Below are 26,757 nucleotides of genomic sequence, written 5' to 3'. Positions count from 1 at the left end.
TTTCACGGGGGTTGTTTTCTCTTTGCTGCCCTCTGGGTGGAGTTGTTCTATGTGGCAGTCGCTTATTTGTGCTTGGTAAGTGTTGTTCTTCCCGTACTGGGTTGGCAAAGATCTTTTGTAGGGCTAGATTTCTTTTAACATATTCTCTGAATTTCTCCTTGTCCAGGAAGACTCTCACTTCTCCATCAACCCTGATAGATAATTTGGCTGGATAGAGCATTCTTGGGTTTGCATTATTTTCCTTCAATTTTTGGAATATGTTACTCCGCTCTCACCTTTATAGTGTCTGTTGAAAAGTCTGAGCATATTCTTTTCTGATTGCCTTTGCAGGTGACTGCTTGTTTTGTCCCAGCTGATCTTATGATTTTTTCCTTTTCCTCCAAGTTGGATAGTTGGCACTTGGGATGCTTGAGACGCTGCAGCCAGCACCACTGCAGTGCAGTGGCTGGTGCCGGATCAGTTCCTGTGGGTGCAGGAGTATTAATTGACTGTCACAGGAATTAAGTGACAGCTTTGTACTCCCTACTCAGCCCCAGATCTCCCAGCTCACCTATCTCCACGGAGCTCCCAGTGCGAGCTGCCTACATGGTTGCCATCTTGCCCTGCCTCGAATGAGTACTATGCTCTTTTGAGAACTGAGGGTAACAAATTTACAAATGTGCTTTATACAACTGATGTATGTATGCATTGTGATAAGAGTTGTATGAGCTCCTAATAAAATGATTTTTAAAAAAGAACTAACTATATAGGATCGTATTGACAACAGCAACTACAAAGATTCGACAGGCATCTTAGTGGGAAAGGAGTTGATGTAAAGGCGGGGAGGAGGGCAGGAGACTCAGGAAGAATAGAATCAATGTCACTGAATTGCACATATAGAAACTGTTCAATTGATGCTGTTTTCCTGTATATATTTGCAGCAGTAATTTTTAAAAATGAGTAAATAATAAATAAAATTATTTATTAAGAAAATGTGTGGGAGGGAAAAAAGGAAGATGAGTGGATTCCAAGAACCCAAGTGGAAGGCGAATTTTGAGAATGATGAGGGTAAGGAATGTATAAGGGTGCTTTACTCAATTGATGTATGTGTGGATAGTGATAAGAGTTGTATGAGCCCCAATAAAATGATTTTAAAAAAAAGAAATGCTTTGAAAATTATGATGGCAACATATGTACAAATGTTCTTGACACAATGGATAGATGAATGGATTATGGTAAGAGCTGTTTAAGAGTCCCCAATAAAATTTAATTTAAAAATTATTATAGCTCATCTCCTATGATTATATCAGCCGTTCTTTGACAGAAACAAAAGGTTTTTTACTGATATAACAATACTTATTAAAAATTAATAATGACTAGGTATAAGAACTAGTAAATAAGCATATCAGTGAATAAAATAATCAAATACTTGCTTGCACAGGGCAGGTGGCAAAGCATCAGTACTTCGAAATAGTTAATTCAGAAGTGTGAGAGCTTCTTAAGTAATCAAAATTTGCTATCATTTAGAAATAGCCTGTTTTATGTTAAAAGGTACCATTTCCCTAAGTTATTAAAGAAATAACAGGCCCTTTTGTTTTGACAGCTGCAGGTATAAGGTGATGGCACGTATGATGATGATTCAGGTAATCATTTCATTTGGCTTTGGGATCAAATTTGATTCCCTCCCACCCCCAATCATATCAAACAAAAACAACTTTTCACAACAATTATCAGAAATTGTTCATCCTCTTTCAAATAATCACCTGATATTTTATGCTACATTTTAAAAATCATGGAAAATTTCTTATATGAAAAGCATGTCTTTTCCCATCCATATTTATTTTAAGTTTTTTCCTTATAGCAACTTCTCAGAAGAAGTATATGCAGGAGGCATAAAGCCAACCCACTTAACAACTGTACAGTCTTTCTCAAACCTGGCTGTGCCATCACCTAAGCCTTGCTAAGAATATAAATTCCAGCATTCCACCTCCAAACTTCAATTTTCAGACAGAAGGGCAGTAGCAAAGCACAACAATCTCTACGGGGTTCTGATGTGTTGGATCCATGAACAAGCATTTTTCACTATCTCACCCAAAGGCAAAGCAGCATCATGCATTTTTTCTGTTAAAGGCCAAATATAATCCCAGTAATTGTCAGTCTTTGGAGTTGGGTGTGTGTGCAGGAGTGCCAAAAAGCTAAACTCATTGACAAATAGTTTATAAGACAGAATTGCCCCCTGTGTGTTTCCAATGCTGTTACAGAAGCCAAATGCCACATCCTTCGCCCATGGAGCATGTTGGCAAACTGAGTCGGTTCATGTGTGTCAGCGTACACAGTAACCCTGTGTGTTACAGAACAAAACACTGCCCGGTCCTGTGCCATTCTCACAATTGTAATGCTTGAGTAATGTAATGTATATTTGTTGATACTACCAAGGATTTTTCTTGCTAACTAAGCTACAATTTTTACCCCTTTCTCATGCAACCATACTTATCAGTTAATACACCCTTAGTTCTGAGAATGGAGTGCAGGAATGCAGTTTATTAGCCTATCATTCATCAAAAAACTATGGTCTGAGATGGTCAGATTAAAAAAAATTAAACAACTATTTAAGAGATTAAAAGATTTTTTGTCACACCCTTCCCCACCCCTCACCTTCAGTAAGTAACCTTGAAAGCTATTGGCAATCATCGTACCAATAAATAAAAGAGTTGCCTACCTGAGAAAGAGAATAGTACCAAGGAAGATTATTTGAAAAATAATATGCCAGTCACATCATCTGAGCACTAAACAAAGAAATCCTTGATGCCAGAATCTACCTATTAACTATTCAGAGGCAATAAACACTTTATTGTTAATACTGTTTAATTTGGGTTGGGTTTAAATCCCTTATAATCAAGTTTCCTAATAACACTAAGTGAGAAGAACAAGAAATTTTTATCAGCCCTTAGTCTCCAATACACCTAATTCAATATCTACTCTGAGACTTAGAGGGAAAGAGATGTAATGCTGTCGCTACAAAGCAAGCCCATTGTTTTCATTCAGACTATCATTTGACTACATTTAGTTATCATGAACGCTTGCTCTAAAATGATCTGCAAAAAGCTACATGAGGTTAACAAATAGCTTCTTCCTCCTCTTGCACTTGAAAACACAGAAGGTTTGAGAGCTAGGGATAGAAAAGAGTTGCGTCAAAAGGCCTGTGTGTAATATGGAGAAGCAGGTGAAGCTCCTGCAAGCTTTGAATCCCAGTCAGATTGAGCACAGGGTGTGTGTTAGTCTGGGTACTTTAAAGAAACAAATTCACAGAAACTCATGTATAAGAAAAAGTTTTATATGAAGGTTAAGTGTGTATCAAGAAAACATCCCAACCCAGTGCTGCCCAAGCCCACAAGTCCAACATTAACCCATATGTCCAACACCAATCCACAAAGTCCTCCTCCATCTCACAAAACAGACGCAATGATGCCGACTGCAGGAGGAAAGCCAAGTCAGTGAATATGTAAGCATTCCAGCTCTGGCAGGAGTCTCCACACGGCTGCTCCAGCATCCAGGGCTGCATCGGGGTAGATCCATGTGGTTTCTCCTCAGGGATATCTTACAAGAAGTCAGCCTTGCAAACTGAAGCAGGAAACTGCTAAGGCAACTATACACTGCTCCGATCATAACAAAGCAGGAGATCCGAGAACTAGAAAGGCGAGGCTCACCAACCCATTTATCCCTCTGCCCTTCAATTAACCCCACATGTGTGTATGAGCCAGGTTGGCACAATAAACTAACTCAGGGTGTATTGGTGAAAAGAAATGAGATAGTCTTAGAGGGAATCAACTGTACCTGGACCCACTTTCTACCCCAACCTCTTCAAACAAAAAATTATACAAGGGGGTTGGGTCTGCAAAAAGTTTATGGAAAATGTGTATTAATGAAAAACTATGCATGAATTTCAAAACTTTTTGCACCAAAATAAAATCATACTTTTATAACATTCTTGATAGATTATTTTATTTAATCCTCACCACCACCCTATGAAATAATTTATTATTATCTCCCTTTTTACAGATTATGGAAAGTGTTTAAGAGAATTTAATCTTTTCATGACCCAATTATTTTCCACTTTGAAATATGAATTTTGATACATGTTATATAGGATACATAGGACTCTCTTAATTATGTGAGGTGCATTTGTTACTCTAGATCGTGGGGTAAAATTATATAGAGTACATCTGTGCCTGTGTACTATGTACCACATTTTAGATTCCTTTAGTATGTACGATGCCTGAAAATACAGTATTCATAAGAACATAGAATCATTCTGAGGAAAGCAATTTTCAAATAACTCTCAAGAATACAAGAACCCAGAAGTATACTTACAAGGCTTATCTCCCAGTAAAAAAAAAGCTAGAGAGACAAAGGTTTTGCAAAGTCACACCTCCAAATTGCCTCACCTCATACAATACATCCTGTAAAAACAGTAACTTGCAGCACACGCCCATTTCTCCCCTTGCAAACAGTTACACGGGTCCCCTACTCATGGCCACATGCACTGACAGTGGGAAAACAGCTACCCAATAAAGCCCAGAGGAGGAAAATGTAAGTGGGTGCCACACATGTGTTCTGCAAGTGATAAATGGTTAAGTGATCTACCCCAGGAAGAAAAGAGAAGAGTCCAGTCTGTCCCACAGCTCTCATTCTCCTGGGAATTCTTTCTCATTCTCATATGTGACCTACCTTCTTTTTTTTTTAAGCATTTTATTGGGGGCTCGTACAACTCTTAATCACAATCCATACATACATCCATTGTATCAAGCACATTTGTACATATATTGCCATCATCATTCTCAAAACATTTGCTTTCAATACTTGAGCCCTTGTTATCAGCTCCTCATTTTCCCCCTCCCTCATGAACCCTTGATACTTCGTAAAATTTGTTTTCATGTCTTACACTGTCCGTCTCCCTTCACCCACAAATCCCGTCCCCCAGGGAGGAGGTTATATGTACATCCTTGTAATCAGTTCCCCTTTCTACCCTACCTTCGCTCCACCCTCCCAGTATGGCCACTCTGACCACTGGTCCTGAAGGGATAATCTGTCCTGGATTTCCTGTGTTTCCAGTTCCTATCGGTACATCCCTTATCTTTATGGTACTCCTCCTGCAACACGGCAGTGTGGAATTTCCCTCTTAGTAAGTCTCCTGTGCTGACTTCTGCGGAGTCCCTCTGGTATGTGTTACATAGCTACTCGCCATCTTCCCAAAGTCCCCTTGACCTACCTTCTATCCAAGGGTGAGCACCTGAACCACTCTGAAACAATTATTCCTTTTCCTCCAGAGCTCAGAACTTGAGACTCAGGACTTCAAGGCAATGGATGAAACTGAAGTTGCAGTATTTTGAGCAGTCATAGTTTATAATTGTGACTAACATGAATCTATCTATAAGCAGAGAAAATGAAGCTAGCACAATGACAAAAATAAGAGTCTAAAGAAAGAGAGCCCTAGTTCCAAGCTGTTATTGAGGATCAAGTGAATGCTTACCCTTTATGAGATCAGATTCCTCTGAATCCATAAATCTTTTTACCTCAGAAAATTCAAATTGGATCCTACCACTTAGAACTGAGAGTTCTAACTAATCCAGGAGAAAGGAAAACAAACAAACAAAATACAGGTGACGTGGGGAATAGGGTAACCCTTTACAATAATCACCATGTAAACACTAAAACACAGAATTACATTGAACTCTAAAATTCTCATTAGAGAGATTCTCATACAAGAGTGTATCATCAAGTTCTAAACTACATGAAATGGATTATAAGTACTGTAAAAGTTTTAAAAAGAAAATAATAACATTATTGTGACTGGATATAAAGATAAAACTAGTGAGGAGGTCATGAGGAAAAAATCAAGAGAAAGAAAAGTATAAGGGACTCCAAGACCAAATATAAGCAAGAGTGGGTACGATAAAAAAAAGAAGAAGAACCTTTACCTGGAACAGAGTCTGTTTGTGGAATGGTAGAATTAAGACTAAGTATATCGGTAGATAGAGACCATATACTGAAAAGCACTTATGTTAAGAAAAATAAAGATATAATATGGATTATATTTGCTACTCCTAGGCTCATACACTATTCCAGGAATATTAGGTTGAAATTTGGATTTGGCTTCATGTCCTGCTGCCCCTGCTCCCTAGGCCCTGACAATATGTTTTTATTTCTACTACAAATTTAGCATAAACTTCCTTCACCAGCTTTTTGAGGGGTGGAGGGAAGATTTGGACTCAAATATGATAGTAGTTAGAAAGAAGAAAAGATCAGATTAAAGAAGTATTCCAAATAAAGAATTGTATTCATTTCTTTTCTCCCAAGTTTCCAAGTAATAATTTCATCTTATCTACAGTGTAAAGGCAAATAAGAAATGGATTTTTTTTAAAAAAGAAATGGAACACTTGTAATTAACTACTATAGACTATGATACATAATTACTTCACTTAACTGTCATAATTAAGCCTATTATGATTATTTTAATTTTGCAATAAACATTCATGTTCAAAGAAGTTAGGTGACTTGTCTAAGATCACAGAATGATTTTTAAAAAAACACTAGCTTAAGGGGTGGGGACTTGGGTAATAATTTATTAGCATAAAAGTACTTTTTCTAGATGACAAATTATGAAAGATCTATAATAATGACAATGATGATCATATGATGATTCCTGCTCACATTTACATGCTCGGAATGATGTACTTTGTATGCACTACCACATTTAATATTCTCAACAGCCCTATAAGATATATGCTTAAAATTAATTGAAGATGGTATGATTATATCCTTAAAAAATTAAACAGGGGGAGCAGGGAGGGAGGGGAAAAAAAAGAGGACCTGACACAAAGGGCTTAAGTGGAGAGCAAATGCTTTGAGAATGATTGGGGCAGGGAATGTATGGATGTGCTTTATACAATTGATGTATGTATATGTATGGATTGTGATAAGAGTTGTATGAGTCCCTAATAAAATGTAAAAAAAGAAAAGAGGAGAAAAAAATGATTAGGGCAAAGAATGTACAGATGTGCTTCATACAATTGATGTATGTATATGTAGGGACTGTGATAAGAGTTGTATGAGCCCCTAATAAATTGTTTAAAAAAATTAAACAAAAAAGTTTTAATTACAATGTACCCCAAATTAAATGGCTGGTAGGTGGCTGAGCCAGGTGAATTCAGAAATAAGTTTGTCTATGAATAACTGATTCATGTGCCTAGAGACCAAAAGAAATGGATGCTGCCCAACCATTATAAAAGAGTTTATAAAAGAATCCTGATCAAAATGCAAATATAATTTTAAGGAAGTAAAATGCTATGATGATAAACACATATTAGAATGATCAAGATAAACTATCTTTTCTTTTCAAAAATGAAAAAATATGATAGCTCTATTTACTAAACAAGAACAAGCAGCAACTTTAACATAGTAGTAAGGAGGTACTTGTAGGCTCTAGTTTGTGGCCTTAGAATATGAAACCACTGACCGAATTTAGAGAGATTACTTAGAATGACCCCACAAAAAGAACCATTTCCTAGAGAAATGACTGATTCCCAAGTCTCAAGCAAACGTATGTCCAACAAGATTGGGCATCTTATAACAAAAATCAAGGACTTTTTCAAGGATTATTAGGGTCACATACAGGAATTCTTCAGAGATATTGTAGGTTCATTTCCAGACCACCATAATAAAGTGACTTGTACTAATTTTTCCCCAGTGCATATAAAAGCTATGTTTACATGATACTATACTTATTAAGTCTGAAAATATCATTATAAAAAAGTTTAAAATATTGTGAACATTACCAAAATGTGACATATACACAAAGTCAGCAAATGTTATTGAAAAAAATAGCTTGATATGGGGTTGCCACAAACCTCTAATTTATTAAAAATGCAGTATCTATGACACTCAATAAAGCAATCACAATAAAATTTGGTATGCCTGTACAAATAAAGAGGGTGCTCAATTTGTTTAATCTTTGGCTCCCATTAGTCAAACATTGAACAAACTAAGCATCAGAACAAATGATGAAAATGGACTAAAACACAAACATATTTCTTAAAATGTTTCCATAATACCATTTTTTTTAAAAGAAGAGGGAGAGAGAGGAAGAAAAGGGAAGGAGGTATGGGCAAAATGAAATTATAGTGGTCGCCAGTCTTCCTTATTAAGGAAGGCATGTAAGCAATAGACTGCTATCCAGAGACCTGAGAGTGAAATGGTTAAGCACTCACCCACTAAGTGATAGGTCAGGAGTAAACCATTAGGGACTGAAGGGGAAAAGGATCCAGTGACCTGCTCCCATAAAGATTTAGAGCCTAGGAAACCCTCTAGGGCAGCTCTACTCTGTCCTATAGGGTTGCTGTATGTCCGAATCAAACTTGAAGGCACACATGAGAACAGTAGCAGCAAAGAGTGGTACCAGTGGATTCTTCTGGCCTATAAACCTCAAGGAAATGAGAGACATCAAAGAGGGACAGGTGAGCAGGAGGAGAATAAATATGGTCAGGCAGAGATTCCCCCCAGCTCCAGCACGGCCAGATCAACATGAGTTGGTTATTTCTCTCTCTCTGAAATCATGGTCCCTTGCCAGATAGCCCTCTCCATAAAGCTACTTTCCTTAATTGCTCTCTTCCCTTGCCCCTGCAGGCCTAGAGATGGTAGCAGATCCCTTACCCACTTGATACTGAGTTATCCCTACTGGTTTCCTTAAGTAATGACTTATGTCTCTTTTCTAAACTCCCCTCAAATTACCAAATATTTATGACAAGGCTACAAAATACCTTACTCTGAAAAGTAAGCATAAAAAAGAAAGACTGAGGCATTCATCCTGTATTTAATGAGTTGCATTGCATGGTAAGCAAACAATTGTAGACAAAAGTGAAAGAAGTTCTCTTAAATGTGAAAGAAACGATAGATTTTGAAAGTCATTAGTAATAATGATCACCACTCACAGAAACAGCAGTCAAGAACTCATATGCATTGAGCCCACACTAGACCTATTTAAAGTGCTACAGAGCCAAAGTGTCACTTTAAGGACTAACCCAAACCTGAGCCAAATCAGGGTACTTGCAGTTGCCGCTTATGCATGTTAAACCTGAATAACTAATGAATAAGGAAGACTAAAGGAAATTTCATGCCTTTGAATTATGGTTTTGGTAAAGAATATTTGAAGCTCTATAGACTACCAAAAAAAAAAAAATCTGTCTTGGAGGAAGTACAGCCAGAATGATCTTTAGAAGCAAGGATGACAAGACTTCTTACACGCTCTGGACATGTTATGAAGAGAAATCAGTCCCCTAGAAAGACATTATGCTTGCTAAAGTAGAGGATCAGCAAAAAAGAGAAAGGCCCTTAATGATATGAATTGAGACAGTGGCTGCAACTAAGAGCACCAGTTAACAATGGTGGGAATGGTGAAGGATTAGGGATGATTTGCTCTGCTATACATAGGGTCGCTATGAGTCAGGGGCGAATCTAAGGGGCGAATCTAAGGCATCTAACAACAACCATGACATGCTTTATTCACAAGGGAATACAACGAGACAAAGGAGAAGTGAAACTTTCACTCTTTGCAGAAAACCCTAAAGACTATTTGCAGAAACTTCCATTATTTGTAGAAAACCCCAGACTCCACTAAAAGATTGTTGGAATCAACTGGAGGATTGAGTAAAGTAGAAGGATACACAATTAGCAAGTAGGAATTCATTGGATCCTGTATAGCAGCAAAGAGAGCTCTGAAAAAGAAATGAAGAAAACAATATCATTTACAATAGTCACAAAAATATTAAATATTTATAAATAAACCTAACCAAAGAAACAAGACCTGTAAAAAGAAACCTACAGACCATTATTACAAGAAACCAAGAGACCTACACAAATAGAACACTATTCTGTGTTCAAGCATAGTAAGATTTAATATTGTGAAAATGTAAACATATAAATACAATGCAATTCTAATCCAAATCCCCACTTTATTCTTTAAAAACTAACTACTAACTTCATATGGGGAGGGAAGAGATCTAGGAAAAGCAAAGAACCCCTAAGAAGAAAAATAAAGCAGGAAGTTGCAAACTTCCCGACCTCAAACCCTATGACATACATAGCCACAGTAATCAAACAGTTTGTACTAGTACAATGTTAGATACATAGACCAGTGGGACAGAAAGAGAACCCAGAAATAAATGTACCCACCTACAGGCAAATGATCTTCAACAAAAGGCCAAGTAAATAAATGAAAGGGAAAGAGACAGCCCTTCAGAATACTTCAATTGTTTTAAACTTTGCCAAAATATTTTACAGTCAAACAATTCTCATTTTGCTGTTACACCCCATGAAATAGATGTACCTGGAAACCATTATGCTGAGCTAAGTGGAAGTCAATCATAAAAAGAGAAATATCATATGAGGCCACTATTATAATCATAAACATCATGATAAGGCCATATATCTGTTCTCAAGTCATGTAATCTTCTAATCCAGTTTCCCAAGCAGTGAGATGATGTGCCTACCTAATGCTCATGATCCTCAATATAACCCCCTTATTTGTACATCTTAAAAACTACTTCTACAGAAGAGGCCTCACCTCAGCTGAGATCAGCTTCTCATGTTGGGGGAAGAGGGACAAAGTCAATCCAGTTTCTTCCATTTACATAGCATTGATCCACAGCCAACCCAAATCAACATACTCCCCAACAAGGATGCTCAGGAAATCTTAAAGGAAATTCAAGTCCAGATGTGGGGGTGAGAAGATATATCTGTTTCAGAGAGGATGACTTCACTTCTGTTGGAGGGTAAACCAGGTAAGACATCTGCCATTCAGAAAAACACGTAATATTAGTTTTATAGATGCCCCCACTCTGCCCACTCCGCCAATGCAGAGTATGTCCCATTATATTCCTAATCAAGCACTTTGTCAATCCAGTATCTCTCTACCTCTTGGTGACATAGACCATGTGCTATCAGGACGTTAGACTCTGTCCTTTCAAGGTCCCCAGCATCCTTCATAGGCCACATCAGAAGGATCCGATTAGGAACCCACGAAGCAAATCCGATTTTACCTTAAACAAACCTGTAAGAGACTGTTGTTAGGTGCCATAGAGTTGATTCTGACCCATAGCAATCGTATGCACAACAGAATGAAACATGCTCAGTCCTACTTAGACTTAAGGCTGAAATACCCTAAAGTGAGAAGAAACAGATGACTATCCAAGTTATGGATCTAGAAGTTACTGGACTTTAGTTCAAATCTCTAGATTTGAGGGTACCTGATAATTGGTGACTTAAGACTATCATATACTTGTTATTTTCATACTCCTTGCTTTTTTTAATGATGTCTTAGTCCAGCAGGCATAATTTTGCCTTTATGAATGAGCATTATTGAAAGCTTTGCCCTATCTTCAACACTCATTGTTTGCATAGTAACCAGTCACTTAAGCTTTTAATCTGTATAACAATCTATGTACTTTAGTTTAAAATTCTATCCTATATATGTATACTTTCCTTTTTTAATGGTATTTTAAATTCTATACCATTGGCTAAACTAATGATACTGTCAACAGAATTGCCAAACGCCCCATAGGGATGATTTATAACTTTCCCCAATAAAAGGATAATGATGTCTCTAAGGTGGATCAGGAACATACATAAGCCATAGATATATAAATGGATTTGAGCTCATACTGGATCAAATCTCTAATCCAGGAACACTTAGTTCTTATGATGTGGTCCTACTCAGTACTTGCCCTCATAAAGAGATCACTGAATATATGGGTGCAAAATATGGTGAAGAAAGCAAATGGTCCCTGGCTATTACAAAGAACAGCACCTGGAGTCTTAAAAGCTTGTCTTAACACAAGAAGCCATTTAAGTGAGGTGTCAGCCAAATCCATACAGAAAACAGCACACCAATCTGTATGACCCAAAGACTATAAAAAAATAAAATACAACATGGGGGAGGGAAAGAAATTAGAGCTTAAATTCTGAACACCAGAACTACAAATGGCTAGAGATGACAGCAAAAGTCCAAATTCCATCTGCTGGGTACCCAGGTGGATTATCCATAAAGTTTTCAGAGGCTAATTCCTCTGAAGTAGACAGCCTATCCCTTCTTAATAGGATTGAAGGAAGACTTATTAACAACCTGTGATATGTAGAAGATACAACCTCCACCCTGAAAGTTAAGGTGGATTTCAAGCACTTGCTGATGAAGATCTATGATTACAGCCTTCAGTATGGATGACAGCTCAATGTAAAGAGAAGTAAAATCCTCACAACTGGACCAATAGATAGCAACATCATAAATGGAGAAAAGATTGAAGTTATCAAGGATTTTATCTTGCTTGGATCGACAACCAAAGCTCCTGGAAGCAGCAGTCAAGAGATCAAATGACACTGTGTAAATCTACAAGACATCATTAAAGTGTTGAAGAGCAAGATGGATGATGTTACTTTGAGGACTAAGGTGTACATGACCCAAAACTGCAAACTCACTTCTAACAAGTCAATTCTGACTCATAGCTACCCTATAAGGACAAAGTAGGCAGAACTGCCCTGGTGAGTTTCTGAGGCTATCAATCTTTACAGAAACAGAAAGCCCCATCATTCTCCCTCGGAGCAACTAGTGGTTTCAACTACCAAGCCTCCAGATAATGCCCTCTGACTATTGACCAGGTAAGTGAATAACCTTGGGCGCAGCGCATTGTAAAGTGGATTAATACATAGGCAGTGAGGTTAAATTTTAACATCTTATCATTTGTTCTCCCTTTTGACCCATTTTAAATTTGTTCTAGTTTTTCTTTTCTTCTTTCTTTGCACTTGAGATTTTTGTTTTATTATTGTTTTTTTGGTTTGGTTTTCTTTATATGAAATCCAGGATTGATAGATAAATCTATAGAGAAAGTAACTGGATTAATAAATTTCTTAGAGTTATGAAAGGGGAGGTAAGGTGGAAATGGATGGGAAACTAATAATAATGGTACAAGCATGAAGAAAATGCTCTAAAAATGATTGTGGTAATGATTAATTACACAACTCTTTTTAATATGTTTAAACCATTGACTTGTATGATATGTGACTTTTTGTTTGTTTGGATTTTTTTCCAACAGTTTTATAGGTACACAATTTACATAGAATTGAATAGTTCAATCATTCAAACGTATCAAGGGGGGAATTGTACAATCACCACCACATCCATCCTAGACCATTCCCCTCCCCCTATGGTTGGTTCGCCCCCAAAAAGAGCTGTGCAATGGCGATCAGCTCCAGTGTTCCCTCCCACCTTTATCAATAAAACTATAAGAGGTTTTTTTTTTTTTTTAAGGAATTAGCTACTTCAGGTAAAGATCATCAATAGAGGGAATAATTGGGTGAGAGGTTAAGAAAGAATTTTACAAAAGATCTATCACAGGCTGTTGTTACCACCTGAACACAGTTTAACTTTAGCATCACCAAGAGTGTCCAGCCAGCCATTATGTGCCCTCTCACACAGGGTTGATCTATCCTGACCAAAAATTTGAAATAATGAAGTCAAGCTTTTAGACTTAGCTACTAGTTTAAAAGAAATGTGGAGGATTTAGAAACAAGTTCAGGTATGCCACAAGGAAACAAACCAATATCCAGAATGTGAAATCACCATATAGTACTACTGACAAGAAAATGGGGGTGCAAGGCAAGTATGTAGAGAAAAAAGAGCTTACTCTACATTAAAAAGAGATTTTAACGATCTAACAAACAAAAGCTACATGTGGAGTCTAAAAGAGTCCAGATTCTAAGAAACCATAAAAAAAGGCACTGTCTTAAGCATTGGAGAAACGAGACTATACACTGGGAATTCATGATACCCAGGAGTTTGAATTTCATTAGGCATGACAATTTCCACTGTGGTTAGTTAAGAAAATTACTTTTAAAAAGAAGATGCTTATTGATGTCTTGCAGTTAAAATATTTTGGCAAAGTGGAGAACAATTGAAATATTTTGGCAAGAATAAAGGTCATGGATGAAACAAGTGTGATAAAAATTTACAACTGCATAATCTGGGTAATGGAAGTTCACTATACTTTTTCTCCTACTTTTGTGTATGTTCAAAATTTTTACAATAAAATTTTTTAATTCCATTGTTTTCAAGTTTTCAAGTCGATTCTGTCTCATTGCTACCCTGTTGCACAATTGCACACATTTCTCCCATGAAACAACTGTTGGGTTCAAACAGCCAATTTTCAGTTAGCAGCCAAGCACTTAACCACGGTGCCACCAGGGTTGTGTCCTATCCTCTCGCCCACACCATCCACATCCCTTCCACTATCAACAATCGATCTCAAACTTGAGTGTGGTGCCTAAGAATCCACTCTTATGTAAATTCCTAGGACTCATCTCCCCAAAATTCTGGTTTTGTTTGTTTGGGCATGGACCCAGATTCCATTTTTAACGAGGTCTTCCACGTGAAATCTGAAAACAATCTACAGACTCCTTCCTATCTGAAAATTATACTTTTAAACAGACTACTTACCATAGCCTTTAAATATATCCCAAATCTTAATGGAAAGACATGATCGTACTCTTACCTACCCTTTAAATCTTACTCCCTAAGTATCTGTTCATAAATAACCCCCAAGTCTATAAATCACATGGAAGCAGGGACCCCATGTTTGTTTTCACTCACTATGGGGTCCAGTCCCTAGTACCTAGCAATAGTAAGTACATACCAAGTAGGTATGTATTGAATGAGTGAAAGCCAGGAGAAAAAAAAGAAGAGTTGACTACGTTCCACTGTTAAGAAACTGGGTCTAGAAAATGATCTGAGATCAATTTTCAATACAGGAAGGATGGATCAATAAGAGGGGCACAGGTTGGTCTACTTTTTAAAAGGATACAAATGTAAGACAAAGTTCTCATCTCTATGAAACATCAGACTTTAAACATCAATATGAGCATCTAACTTCCTACTATTATTTAGGAAACAAAAATATTTCCTAAAATTATAAAAATATTTAGAAATTTTTAATGTACTTTATATTTCACAATCTCAAACAGTTACAACATGTTACATTAGAGAAGCTGTGGACATTTAAGTGTGTATATACAAATCAATAAAGGAGCACTGGTGATGCAGTAGGTTAAGCATTGGGCTGCTAACTATAAGATCAGCGATTCAAATTCACAAGCCATTCCACGGGAGAAAAAAATACGCAGTCGGAGCCTACAGAAATTTACATTTTCAGAAGCTCTATGCAGCAGTTACACTCTCACCAATAAAATCACTATGAATCAAAAAGAACTCAATAGCAGAGGGATGGATCAGTATCTTAACAAGTGCTTTTTGTCATTGTTCAAAAGTACAAATCCCTGCAGTTATGAAAATAATCAACAATTTAGAATAAGTGCCAGATAGAACAACTAAAAATTAGTTTAGGATGACCTTCCCAAACAATATAGAACTATTTCTAAAACAGCATTTACTAAAAATAGCTCTTAATCTGACATTTCTGCCCCAGCACCATTTAACTTTGTTAATTAAAAAAAATTTTTAGTGTTTTATTGACGTATAATAAAGACTCGGAATGTTTAGAAATGCAAAGACCATCATCAATTATCTGGTCCAAATCACTTGATTCTATTAAGTGGGGGAAATGAAGCCAAGATAAGGAAAAATGTTTTCTTACTTGGTCACACAGCAAGCAAAACAAGTCTATATATACCAATCCTCTGAATTTCTAGTCCAGTGTTCTTTTCATACATCATGCTAGTAGCATATATATTTCTTAAATACTGTCCACAGTGAAATACAGTATTATTTGTTCAACTTATACAGAGAGAGAGAGGCATGGTATCGATCATAATGATCTACACTTATATGGATGTACTCCTTATTTAGTAAGGATGAAGATGGGCAAGTGAGATTTTTGGACTATCTTCAGGAACTGAAATTCATCTATGTAATATTTCCTGATATGTGGGTTCTTCTCAAATTTATTTATTTTTCATCTTATTTTCTTTTCCTTTTTTATATTAAATACTTTTATTGGGGGCTCTTACCACTCCTTTTTTAATCATTTTATTGGGGCTCATACAATTCTTATCACAATCCATACATACATCAATTGTGTCAAGCACATTTGTACATTTGTTGCCCTCATCATTCTCAAAACATTTGCTCTCCACTTAAGCCCCTGGCATAAGCTCCTCATTTTCCCCCTCCTTCTCCGCTCCCGGCTCCCTCCCTCATGAACCCTTGATAATTTATAAATTGTTATTTTGTCATATCTTACACTGTCCGACAACTCCCTTCACCCACCTTTCTGTTGTCTGTCCCCCAGGGAGGTTATATATGGATCCCTGTAATCGATTCCCCCTTTCCACCCCACTCTCAAATTTATTATAGTCAGATATACACAACACTGAAACTTCTAACCATGAAATAAATCCAAATTGTAAAATTATTCAGTCTAATCTACAACTGAGAATTTACTCTTTGTTCATTATAAAATTTTATATGTGGTTCCTTCTTCTGGATTAAAAACATTTCTGACTCAAGGGATTAATGAATGGCCCGATTCATGTCTCAGCTGTTACTGAGCCACCTCTCTATACACCCACAGGATCCTTGCAGTGCAAGAGGGCCTATTCACAACACACATACTGAAAGTATAAAAGATATACACAAAAAGGGAGCAAGATAACGGAATCTCCACAAGATATACAGAACTCTCAATTGCCTCTCACATCAGTCTAAACGCTTGGCACAAAGTATGTATTTTATACATTGGGGCTAAATGAATAAATAGTCTCCAAAAATCCCTCCCCATTGTACTACATCTCATCTAGATGACTCCATCTTCCATCACAAATGGATCTGAAGCTTAAACACTTCAATAAAGCAAAAGCAGACAAGGAATTTATGGGCACAGCTGGAGGTACCATATAAATTACTGTGCACTTAGAAAAGACAACATGCATCAATTTCCAGCTCAAACACAGAGGCTATCGTGTAACCATAAAACTCAAACTCACTGCCATCAAGCTGATGTCGACTCATCATGTAATAGGAATATTATCATACAACAATAACTGTTGTTAGGTGTTGTCAAGTCAGTTCTGACTCATAGCAACCTCATGCTACCTGCTCCTGAGCCATCCTCACAATCAATGCTGTGTTTATGAGCCATTGTTGCTGCCAATATGTCAATCTATCTCCTTGAGGTTCCTTGTTTTCACTGACGCTCTGCATCACCAGTAAGAATATAATAGTTACCAATTATGAAAATTACTAAACACTAAATACTGTGATACTTGCTTTACTTCTATACTTTTAACTAATCTTAACAATTTATCTAATATTATTATCCTTTCATTTGCCTGAAGATGCATCCAACTTTAAGAGGTTAAAATAATTCCCTTAAAACCATCCAGCAAACATATGGCAAAGCCCAGCATTTAGCCTTTTAGACTCTAACACAGAGATTTGCTGAATAAATTAGAATAGTAATTTATTTTTCAAAGAAAAAAAAACTTGCACCATGTTAACATCAAAATAGTCTGGTCCAAACTAACCAGATATACATACAGCTGATATTGGCAGCATCTTTTTTTTTTCTTAATTATGAAGACTGGCAGGCACACAGCTTCAGATCCCAAAGATTTCCCAGCCTCCGATCCTATCATTCCATCAACAGTAACACAACTAACTCCAACTGTGATCAATTCAACTAGCAGGGAGGATACAGGATTATACAGTATCATACAAATTTGGGATGACAAACAAAAATCTGCCGTAATAACCCAAGAGCAAAGTGGTGCATGTATGACTTAAGATGGTCAAAGTTAAATTCACAATTAAAAGTCTTCTGGTTGAGTGACAGGGTAATAGTGGTCCTAATGACAAAACAGGTTTAGGTACTCATATTTGGTAGAAAGTTCTTCTTGTAGTATGAACAATTTATATCATAATGTAAGTAGAAATGCTTAGTAGGCAGCCATATATTTAGGATTTAAGGTCAGATAAAAATCTAAAGATACAGATTTGAATAGATATTAGTAGTTGAAATTTACGAATAGAACAACAGAACAGAAAATGAACAAAAAAGAGAAGTCAGCAATGAAAAGAGGGAAAAGGAAACCCAGGAAAGTGAACATAATGTAAGAAAATCTTAAAAACAAATACCAAAAACCTCATTTACATTTACCTTCCTGACTGAAAACCTGACTAATAGTAAATGGGACAAAGATGTACAAAGGGGATGATGGCACAATGCAGTAAACATTTTTCAACCAACATCGACTCTCTTCTCTCCCTAAAGTGGATGATGGTGACACCTCTACCAGCTAGATGCAACCTGGAAAGAAAGGTCATGCTCCTGGTGAACTGTCAGGCTGAGAGGCAGTGTACAAAACATGCTGCGGGCAAGATAGCTGTGTTTTCATTAAATGCACTTCAAACTTCAAGATAAATACATCCCTAATCCTTCCACCCACGTATTTTTCCTATTTAATTTATTAATATATGCATTTCCCCAGGAAAATTTAAACTTAATTACTTAATTATTCCATTTTCAGAGGCATCCAAACCTATTGAGAAATTGTTATAAGCCCCAGGTACAGTAATTTTCAGGTCAGAAAACTGGAAAAAGGAAAATAGTTCTTGATAATCTTACAAACTTTAAAATGAATAACTAGAAAGACTTTAATTTACAAAAAAAATTGAGTAATTAAAATTATCTGGAAAATAGTATCATAGTAAATAAAATTAAAAAGAGAACCCATAGATTGGGTAAAAGTAAAAAAAGAAAATATAGTATTATCTTAGTATTTGGAGACTATTTTTGCATTTGTTTAAGAAAAAGAGACTAACATATAAGCTTCTTTAAATTAGAAAAGGTTAGGTAGCCACTTCCCATTTAACAAGGTTTCTTCCAGCTGCATAATTTTATAACTACTAATATTTAAGAGCTCTAGTGGTAGAGTGATGACACACTGAGCTGCTAACTGCCAGGTCCACAGTTCCAAACCACCAGCCTCTCCATGGGATCCATGAAACTTTCTACTCCTATAAAGTAAGTCTTAGAAACACACAGGGGCACTTCTACTCTGCCTTAGGGGTTGCTATGAGTTGGAACTGACTCAGTGATAGTGAGTTCGGTTTTGAGATAACATTTATCATAGGGATATGTGAATGGTGCAGTCAAGTGCTCAACTAAAAGAGAAAAGGTTGTCAGTTCAAACCCATCCAGATATGATTCTGAAGATAGGCCTGCCAATCTGCTTCCAAAAGGTCCCAGACTTTGAAACTCTATAAAGCACTTCTACTGTGCATGCATGGGGTAGCCATGAGTCAGAATCAACTCCACAGTAACTAACAATACTTACCATTAGTACCACAGCAAAAGATACATTTTAGGGTAAAGTGGTTTAAAAAGACAATTGCGGGAAAAGTGTTCTGAAACCAAAAGGATTGGGAACTTCCATTTCTGAAGGGTAGATTTAGTACAGGGCCAAACCAAAACCTACTGTCACTGAAAGAATAACCCAATTCATAGTGGCCCTACAGGACAGCTAAAACTGCTCCACAGGTTTCCCCAGACTGTAAATCTTTAAGGGAGCAAATTGCCTGACCTTTTTGCTGCAGAGCTGCTGGTATTTTTGAATTGTGGACCTTTCCATCAGCAACCAAGAGTTTAACCCACTGTGCCACTAGGGCTCCTTCTAGTCAAGGAAGTGAGAATAACTGTATCTTATTTTTTGAGAGTCCATAAAATATCTAGAGCTAGAGTAATGCACTTGTCACCTAAGTACTCAACAACTGTCAAATAAATGAACCAAGGCCAAACCACCAGAGAGAAAGGCAACCAAGGTGAAAGTGATATTGTCCCTCCAATAAATAAGGATGTACACATTCCATACAGAGACTATCAGAGCAGACTGAAAAAGGTGAAGATGTCTGACAGGTTATTCTGAACAGTAGAAGAGAATGAATGAATGCTCAATTTGTGCTCAAGGTAAAGCACAAAATGCACTGAGAGAATACTGAAGATAGGTATTATTTTTTTAAAAACCTAGAAAGATTTTTAAAACTCAAGTTCAGATTGGTACAGAAATAAAATTTAAATAACAGCTATTAAATAAGCAATTGTGGAGCTAAATAGAATCACGGTGACAAGACGGTGGTAACCTGGCTGGCCTCACTCAGAATGGCCTTCAGGTTTCCTCCTCCTTGAAACTCTTTCACCGTTTATTCTATAGTTTCTCCCTTTATCACTTAGTCCTTTTTGTTTTCATTTGGTTTTTTATTAAATACTTTTAATGGGGTCTCTTACAGCTCTTATTACAATTCATACATTCATACATTGTGCCAAGAACATTTGTACATATGATGCTATCATTTTCAAAGCATTTTCTTTCCACTTGAACCCTTGATATCAGCTCATTTTTCCCTTCCTCCAGCACCCTTCCCATCCCATGAACCCTTGATATATTAGATTATTTTCATATCTTATATCACCTTGTCTCCCTTCCGCCACTTTTCTGTTGCTCGTCCCCCAACTAAATCCTTTTCACCTTGCACTTTTGTGGCAAATTATTTTCAAACTTCATCTTTAATTATAAGCTTGCTTTCATATCTCCGAGTCTATACAATATGTGCTCAGTTCTTCATGGCTGTTCACTATCTCCTCAAATACACATGTACACACAATGCATCAAATTTATCAATACACCTATTCTTTCTCCTCAATTTTCAATCCAATCTTTTCTTTTTGCCCCCTTTCATCATCCTCCTTACAATCCAGGCTCAAACTCCTTAGAATCACGGGGTCAATTTCCTCTCTCTCATTGGTTCTCCAATCCTGTCCCCGCCTCCCACCTCCTCCAAGCCCTGCTAACTTTATCTGGGTCCATCAATTCTTCCTTCCCCAAGCTCAGGCCTTAATTTTGGACTTCCATCATTTCTGAACAGTTACAAAAATTAAAATTCCCCTAGCTCATCTTTTTCCACACTAACTCATCCTGTTCACAACCACCTGGTTCACCTTCTTCAAACAGCATGGCAGTCTAGTTCATAAACACATAATGGATGTAACATACCTAAGAAAACAAACTCCCTACTCTAGTAATCAAATTCTACACAATCAAATCACAATAACATCCTTCCAAATTTATTGCCTTCTGTTCTCCTAAATCCTGGTATGGCCAGTCACATCTCCACCTCTTTATTAATGTTATCCTCCTTTTCTTCAATCCTATCCAGCCTTCATCAGAAAACAAACTCCTGCTCTTTCAATTCAGTGATTTTTTGTTCCAAGTGCACATATTACCTATGCCAATTGTTTGGACTTGTCACTTATTTTCTCAATCTGTCAAGTGTTTTGTTTTGTTCTGGTACATTCGTGTGGGACTAGGTTTTGTTTTCCTAAACAGATTATAAATTTAGGAGGAAGAACCCATGACTTTATTTCCTTGTATCCTCCACACCTCAGAAAATATTTGTTGAGGTTTCTAGCAAGAGGTTAGAAGACATCCAAAGCAAACAAAAACAAACCCAAAGTACTAACCCCTGTAACTGGGTGCTGCTTCGTGGAATAAGCAATGATACATGAAAATAGAGGAGAAATACACTTTTTTTTTTTTTTGAGAAAGGGACTTAAAATTCTTACAACCCTTGTTACAAAGTTGTGTTCCAATTCCTTCCACTTCTTTCATTTAAGAAAATATTGTAGACTGTATAGTAGGCATCAGCCTTCCTTTTTGCTTCTCAAGATGAAGCACATCAACAATGTACAACCTACTGCACTCTTATTTCAGCCAAGAATGCTTAATGTAGGAAGTTTAGGGAAGAAAGCTTCTCATTTCAAAAGATATAGAAGCACTGAGCTTAGAGTAACTAAAATGCATGCTAATTTTAATCAACTGAAGATGAAGTTCTTAAATGGCTTATTTTCATGAACAGCATTATCTTGTTTCTTTAATCAGAATCGCAATATTGTATATTTTGAACAGAAATTCTCTGAAGGTGCAGTAAAATCCTACCCAAATACATGACCCCTGAAGATATTATCTTAGAGAGTGTGTGCTTTTGTTTGGACTAAAATAGAATTATAATAAACCTTTTAGTTGTTCAGTAAAGTGTGGCCTTGTACTCAACAGCATAAAACTGTAATGTCCTGTGATCAGTAACTTTAGGCTTTTACACTTAACAGTTGAGCAGAGTTCCTTCAGACTCGTCATTATGATATTTTGGCTCAAAAATCACTTCCTCAATATCAATTCTCCATTGTGACTTCCAAGTCTAAAACCTCAACCCTTAGGAGCTGTAAATGGAAAAGCGTCTCTCCTATGTTAACTGTCACAACGATCCGAAAAAGTCTATGACTACGTCCGCTCTCCAATACAATGCATAGTGACGTGATCACTTTTTGATATAAGCCCTGCAGTAGCAGTTTATAAGTGTCGTTTGTGTACCGAGGGGCTGAGTCACAGCAAAAAGTTGGAGGAGTAGTGAAGACGGAGCTAGTCAAAGGCGACACTGAGCCACGCCACGCGACCTGGGTGGTACTCCGAGATCGGTCGGAAAACAGAAATCTGGTGCTTTCCGGGGCGACCAGGCACACCTGAAACTTTCGGTGCGGCTCGCTAGATTGAAAGCAAGAAGACCATTGCACCTGAAGCCCGAACCAGCAAGAGAGCAAGTGCCACTCACCAGCAGACAATCCGAATTCACTTCCGATTTGGGATCCCGCAGCAGGTTGTCGATTTTTTCAAACCGAGTCTCAAAACTGTCCCCAGTCGACATGTTGCCGCTGCTGTGACAATACCGTGTACCAGCAGCACCAGCAGCGGAAAGCAATTTCAACCAACTTCCTCCGCGGTGGGTTCGCAGCCGCCGGGCGGAGGAGCCGGAACCTCAGGGTCACCAGGTGCGCCCGGTTCCCCCTCCTCCCTCCCCTCACTGAGGGGATCTCCACTCTGCAGATCCCGGGCCGGGGGCAACGGCGACCCACAGCCGCTCGGACGCCCAAAGTCGCATCCCACCCGGCAGCTCCTCGCGACAGCCGACAGCGCCGTCGCCACCAGCCGCGTCGCCCCGGCGAGGTGCTTCAGTCTAGCGGGCCCCGGCAGCCTTCGCCATGGAGGGTTCCCCGTCCCGGGGAGACTAGGAGACCGGAGAGAAAGAGAAGCAGGGTGGAGACTCCCTCTGGGCAGCAGGGGAGGGAGAAGAGGAAAGGGAGAAGCGAAGGGCGGGTGAGGAGCTGTGCCAGCTGCCGCGGCCGCTGGGGCCACCCGCCGGGCCCGCTCCGCTCTGAGGCGCGGCAAGCACTCTAGCTCCGCATCCCCAGCTCCACTGGGCCCGGGCCGACGTCCCGATCCGCCTCGGCCGAAGGGTGGTCCCCGTGGGACAGTCTCACTCTCCTGTTTTGTCCCGTGGTGGCTGAGGCGGCTGCCGCGGTGTCCGGCGGGGCAGGGCGAGGCCGGTGCCCGATGGAGACTCGGGAAGGGCTGGCGAGCAGGCGAGGAAGAAGACGAGAATCGGGTCCCGGCGGCTGCTGATGGGGGAGCTCTTGGGAGGGGCTGCAGTTCGGCCGGGGAAAGAACGAGTCGCGGCGGCGAATGCCTGGGGGGTGGGGCGAGGGGGGCAGTGAGGGACTAATATGTCCGCCTTCCTGTTCAAACAAACGGAGACCGCCGCGCGAACTGCGCATGCGGAGAGCGGACGTTTCCGAAGGGGAACTAGTCGAGTGTCCCGGGCGCGCGCGCGCGCGCACGCTGGAGGCTGTACACGGCCGGGCCCTCCCGGCGGGCGGGAGGGAGCTAGGCCGCGCGGGCGCGCGGGTGCGCGGGCGGGGAGAGGCGCGTAATGGGGCGGAGCCAAAAGGGTGCGGCGGGCGGCCCCGCCCCCGCCCGGGCCGGCTCTGGGAGGCGGCGCTCTGCGCTGGAGCCGTGGCGGAGGCGGGGGCGGGGGCGGGGCTTTCGCTGTCCCGGGTCGCAGTTCTGGTAGCTGCCTGGATTTGGCTTCCTCTGCGCCGCTGCCCATTTGGAGAAATCCCACAAAAAAGGGGGTTGCTGTTCTTGTTTTTGTTATTAGAGAGATAAGTTCTTTTCTAGGCCAGATGCCTTTTCGTCGCAGGCACCAGTGGAGTTTGTTTTTCAATAGTATTTCGTCGTCGGCCTTCCGGGAGTCCACAACATTTACTCCTCTGCGATTCAATGGGAAAATTACAAAGCAATGCAGGACTCAGCCCTTCCGAGCCCAGCGTGTGCGTCAGGGAATTAAATTAAAGATATGGTCATTAAAAATCAAGCTCAAAGTAAATTTGTTTTTTTATGTTTTTGAAAGGAAAGAATTTTATAGGAAAAAAAGTCAGTTTTAAGCGGTTCATGCTCATTTTCCCACATTATTAACAGCCCCACGCTAGTCCTCACTTGGGTGTGTCATGCTGTCCTACAACTCACAAACATCCGATGAAACTTAGCATTGCGATTTTCCCCAAACTAATGTAGAACACGAGCCCTGCTGGCGTGCTGCTCACATGTCGGGCTACAGTTTGAAACCACCAGCTGCTTCGCGGGGGAAACTGGAGGTTTTCTACTTAGAATTACAGTCTCTAAAACCTACAGGGATACTTCGACTCCGTCGTATAGGGTCGCAATCTGTAGGAATCAATTCGATAGCAGAGTGAATGTAGAACATAAAAACTAGGGGCATTTTCTTCCAATTTAGTTGCTTCATTGTCTGGTACAAGACTAGGTAAAGGACTTGTTATGCAACCTGGTGATAATAGTAATGTTCTTCTCCGCCTTAAGCAGGAAATCTGCCATAATTTATTTCTAATCCATACTTTTACTCACAAGTCAAATCAAGGGGCTCTAGAAATAGAAAGCATGGCTATTTTACCCATACTGGAATATGCTACAAATGAACCAATTGTACTATATAAAACGTGTCATATAGCAGCCTATAAACCTAAAGTGTTCAGTCAGAGAGATTAGAAAAATCTTAGGTTGTTTGAAAAAATGTCTTTCTGTTTTTATTTTATTAGATAGCTAAGAAGTATTTAGATATAAAACCCACTGTATAATCACAAAAATCATAGCAAAGAAGACAAGGAGACAAGTTTCAGGTATTTCATTAAATGCCTTTACGGTGACTTTTCTTGGCTCCAGTATTTTAAGTCAGTCATGTGAATTAGATTTATTTTTAAGCCTAGGGCTGAAAATAAATCTGGCAGTTTCCCTAAAATAAATTTCCTAAGCCCTGTTTGTCCTTTTTTATTACCATTTTTAGGTATGCTTAGGAATTTTGTTGTTTCTGAAAGAACTATGAACATTACGATGCTTTCCATTTGGACTCATATGCAAAAGTGCAGGTAGCTAAGACAATAGTGTTATCAATGAATATAACTGGGACAGATAACCAATCTGGTAAAGCTACTGGAAATATTTGAGGCCTATATATTTTTCCTAGGTAGTAGGATGATTAGAATATGCCACCAATTGTCTTTTACCGTAAAAAATGAATTCTACATCAATTTTTTTTAAAGTACTTATTTGTAAAAGAACAGAAAAAAATGACATAAAAATTCCCTTGAAAAAATTCCCTTCCTAGGGCATATGTAGGCCATTTGGCATAATCTAGTGCACAGTGTGGTTAGTAATGCCTGGAATCTTAAAAGCTTTTGAGCAGCCATCTAAGTTGCAACAATTGAAACTGCCCTTGGCAATGGGAAAGATAGCAAAGAAGACTGAAGAAAATCAAAGACTCAAGGAAACAGTCCAAAGGACGACTAGACTATTCGAATCACAACCTTCATTAGCCTGAGATCAGAAGAACCAGATGATGCCCAGCGACCACTTCCCATTGCTATCATCACAAAGAGGGTCCTGGACAGAGTTGGAGAAATTTGTTTAATAAAATTCAAAATCATACTTTTTTTTTTAAAGACCAGGCTTACTAGTCTGATAGAGACTCGTGGAACAACCACATATATACCAGACTATGGCTCTTAGACATCCTTCAAACCTGTACCTGTAACTGAACCCACCCCTGGGAATCTTTTAGCCAAGCAATAACCTTAAAAGTAAACAAAACCCATGAAGAACGTGCTTCTCAGAACAGTCAAGCTTATGAGACTGAAACGGCAGGATTTACCTAAAAACAAAGTTCAGAAGGCAGGAAGGACAGGAAAGATGAGCAAATGGAAATGGGGAAGATAGAGAGGAAGTGTTACTTTGATAGAAATGCAACTGTGTCACAAAACAAAATGTGTATCAATGGTTGCTTGGGAAACTAAAGTGCTCTGTAAACGTTCACTGAAACCACCATAAACTATTCCTTTCAAAAGTTCCCTTCCAACTTAAAAATTCTATCTTCGAATTGAAATAAAACTTTTAACTCTGATAATATATGCTAAGATCCTAAATGCAATGACAAAATATGCTTCCATATAAAAATATAATATCAACTAAACATTTATATCCGCATGTTCTAGCCTGGCTGTCTACTTTCAGAAGGCATTCAAAAACCCTGTGGAGCACAGTGCTACTCTGACACACATAGTGTCTCACTATGAGTCATTATCGACTGAACCGCAACTAGTGGATGGGTAAGTACATTATTTTTCAATGTACACAGCATCTCATTAAACTTCTAAATAGCATTTCTATGATTATGCCCACACCACAGATGGAGAAACAGAGGTACAGAGAGACTGTTGTAGAAGTTTGAGTCCCCCAAGTCGTGATTGTTGTTAGGTATCATCATGT

The 26,757-nt window shown here is 38.7% G+C and overlaps 1 protein-coding gene across 2 annotated transcripts in view; it reads right to left on the bottom strand.

The window, feature by feature from the left end:
- Positions 1 to 23,688, bottom strand: part of ROCK1 (Rho associated coiled-coil containing protein kinase 1) — a 145,852-nt gene extending 122,164 nt beyond the window's left edge. The window contains exon 1 of one of the 2 annotated variants that reach the window (XM_075533091.1): positions 22,697 to 23,688. In XM_075533091.1, the coding sequence (XP_075389206.1) occupies positions 22,697 to 22,789 (93 nt within the window). In that variant the 5' untranslated portion in view covers positions 22,790 to 23,688. The remainder of the gene's footprint in view (positions 1 to 22,696) is intronic. The other variant, XM_075533092.1, reaches the window with a different exon arrangement.
- Between the last annotated feature and the right edge of the window lie 3,069 nt (positions 23,689 to 26,757).

The sequence above is a fragment of the Tenrec ecaudatus genome, chromosome 15, assembly GCF_050624435.1.
Source record: "Tenrec ecaudatus isolate mTenEca1 chromosome 15, mTenEca1.hap1, whole genome shotgun sequence".
NCBI lineage: Eukaryota > Metazoa > Chordata > Mammalia > Afrosoricida > Tenrecidae > Tenrec > Tenrec ecaudatus.
This window is presented reverse-complemented; position numbering and strand designations above follow the sequence as displayed.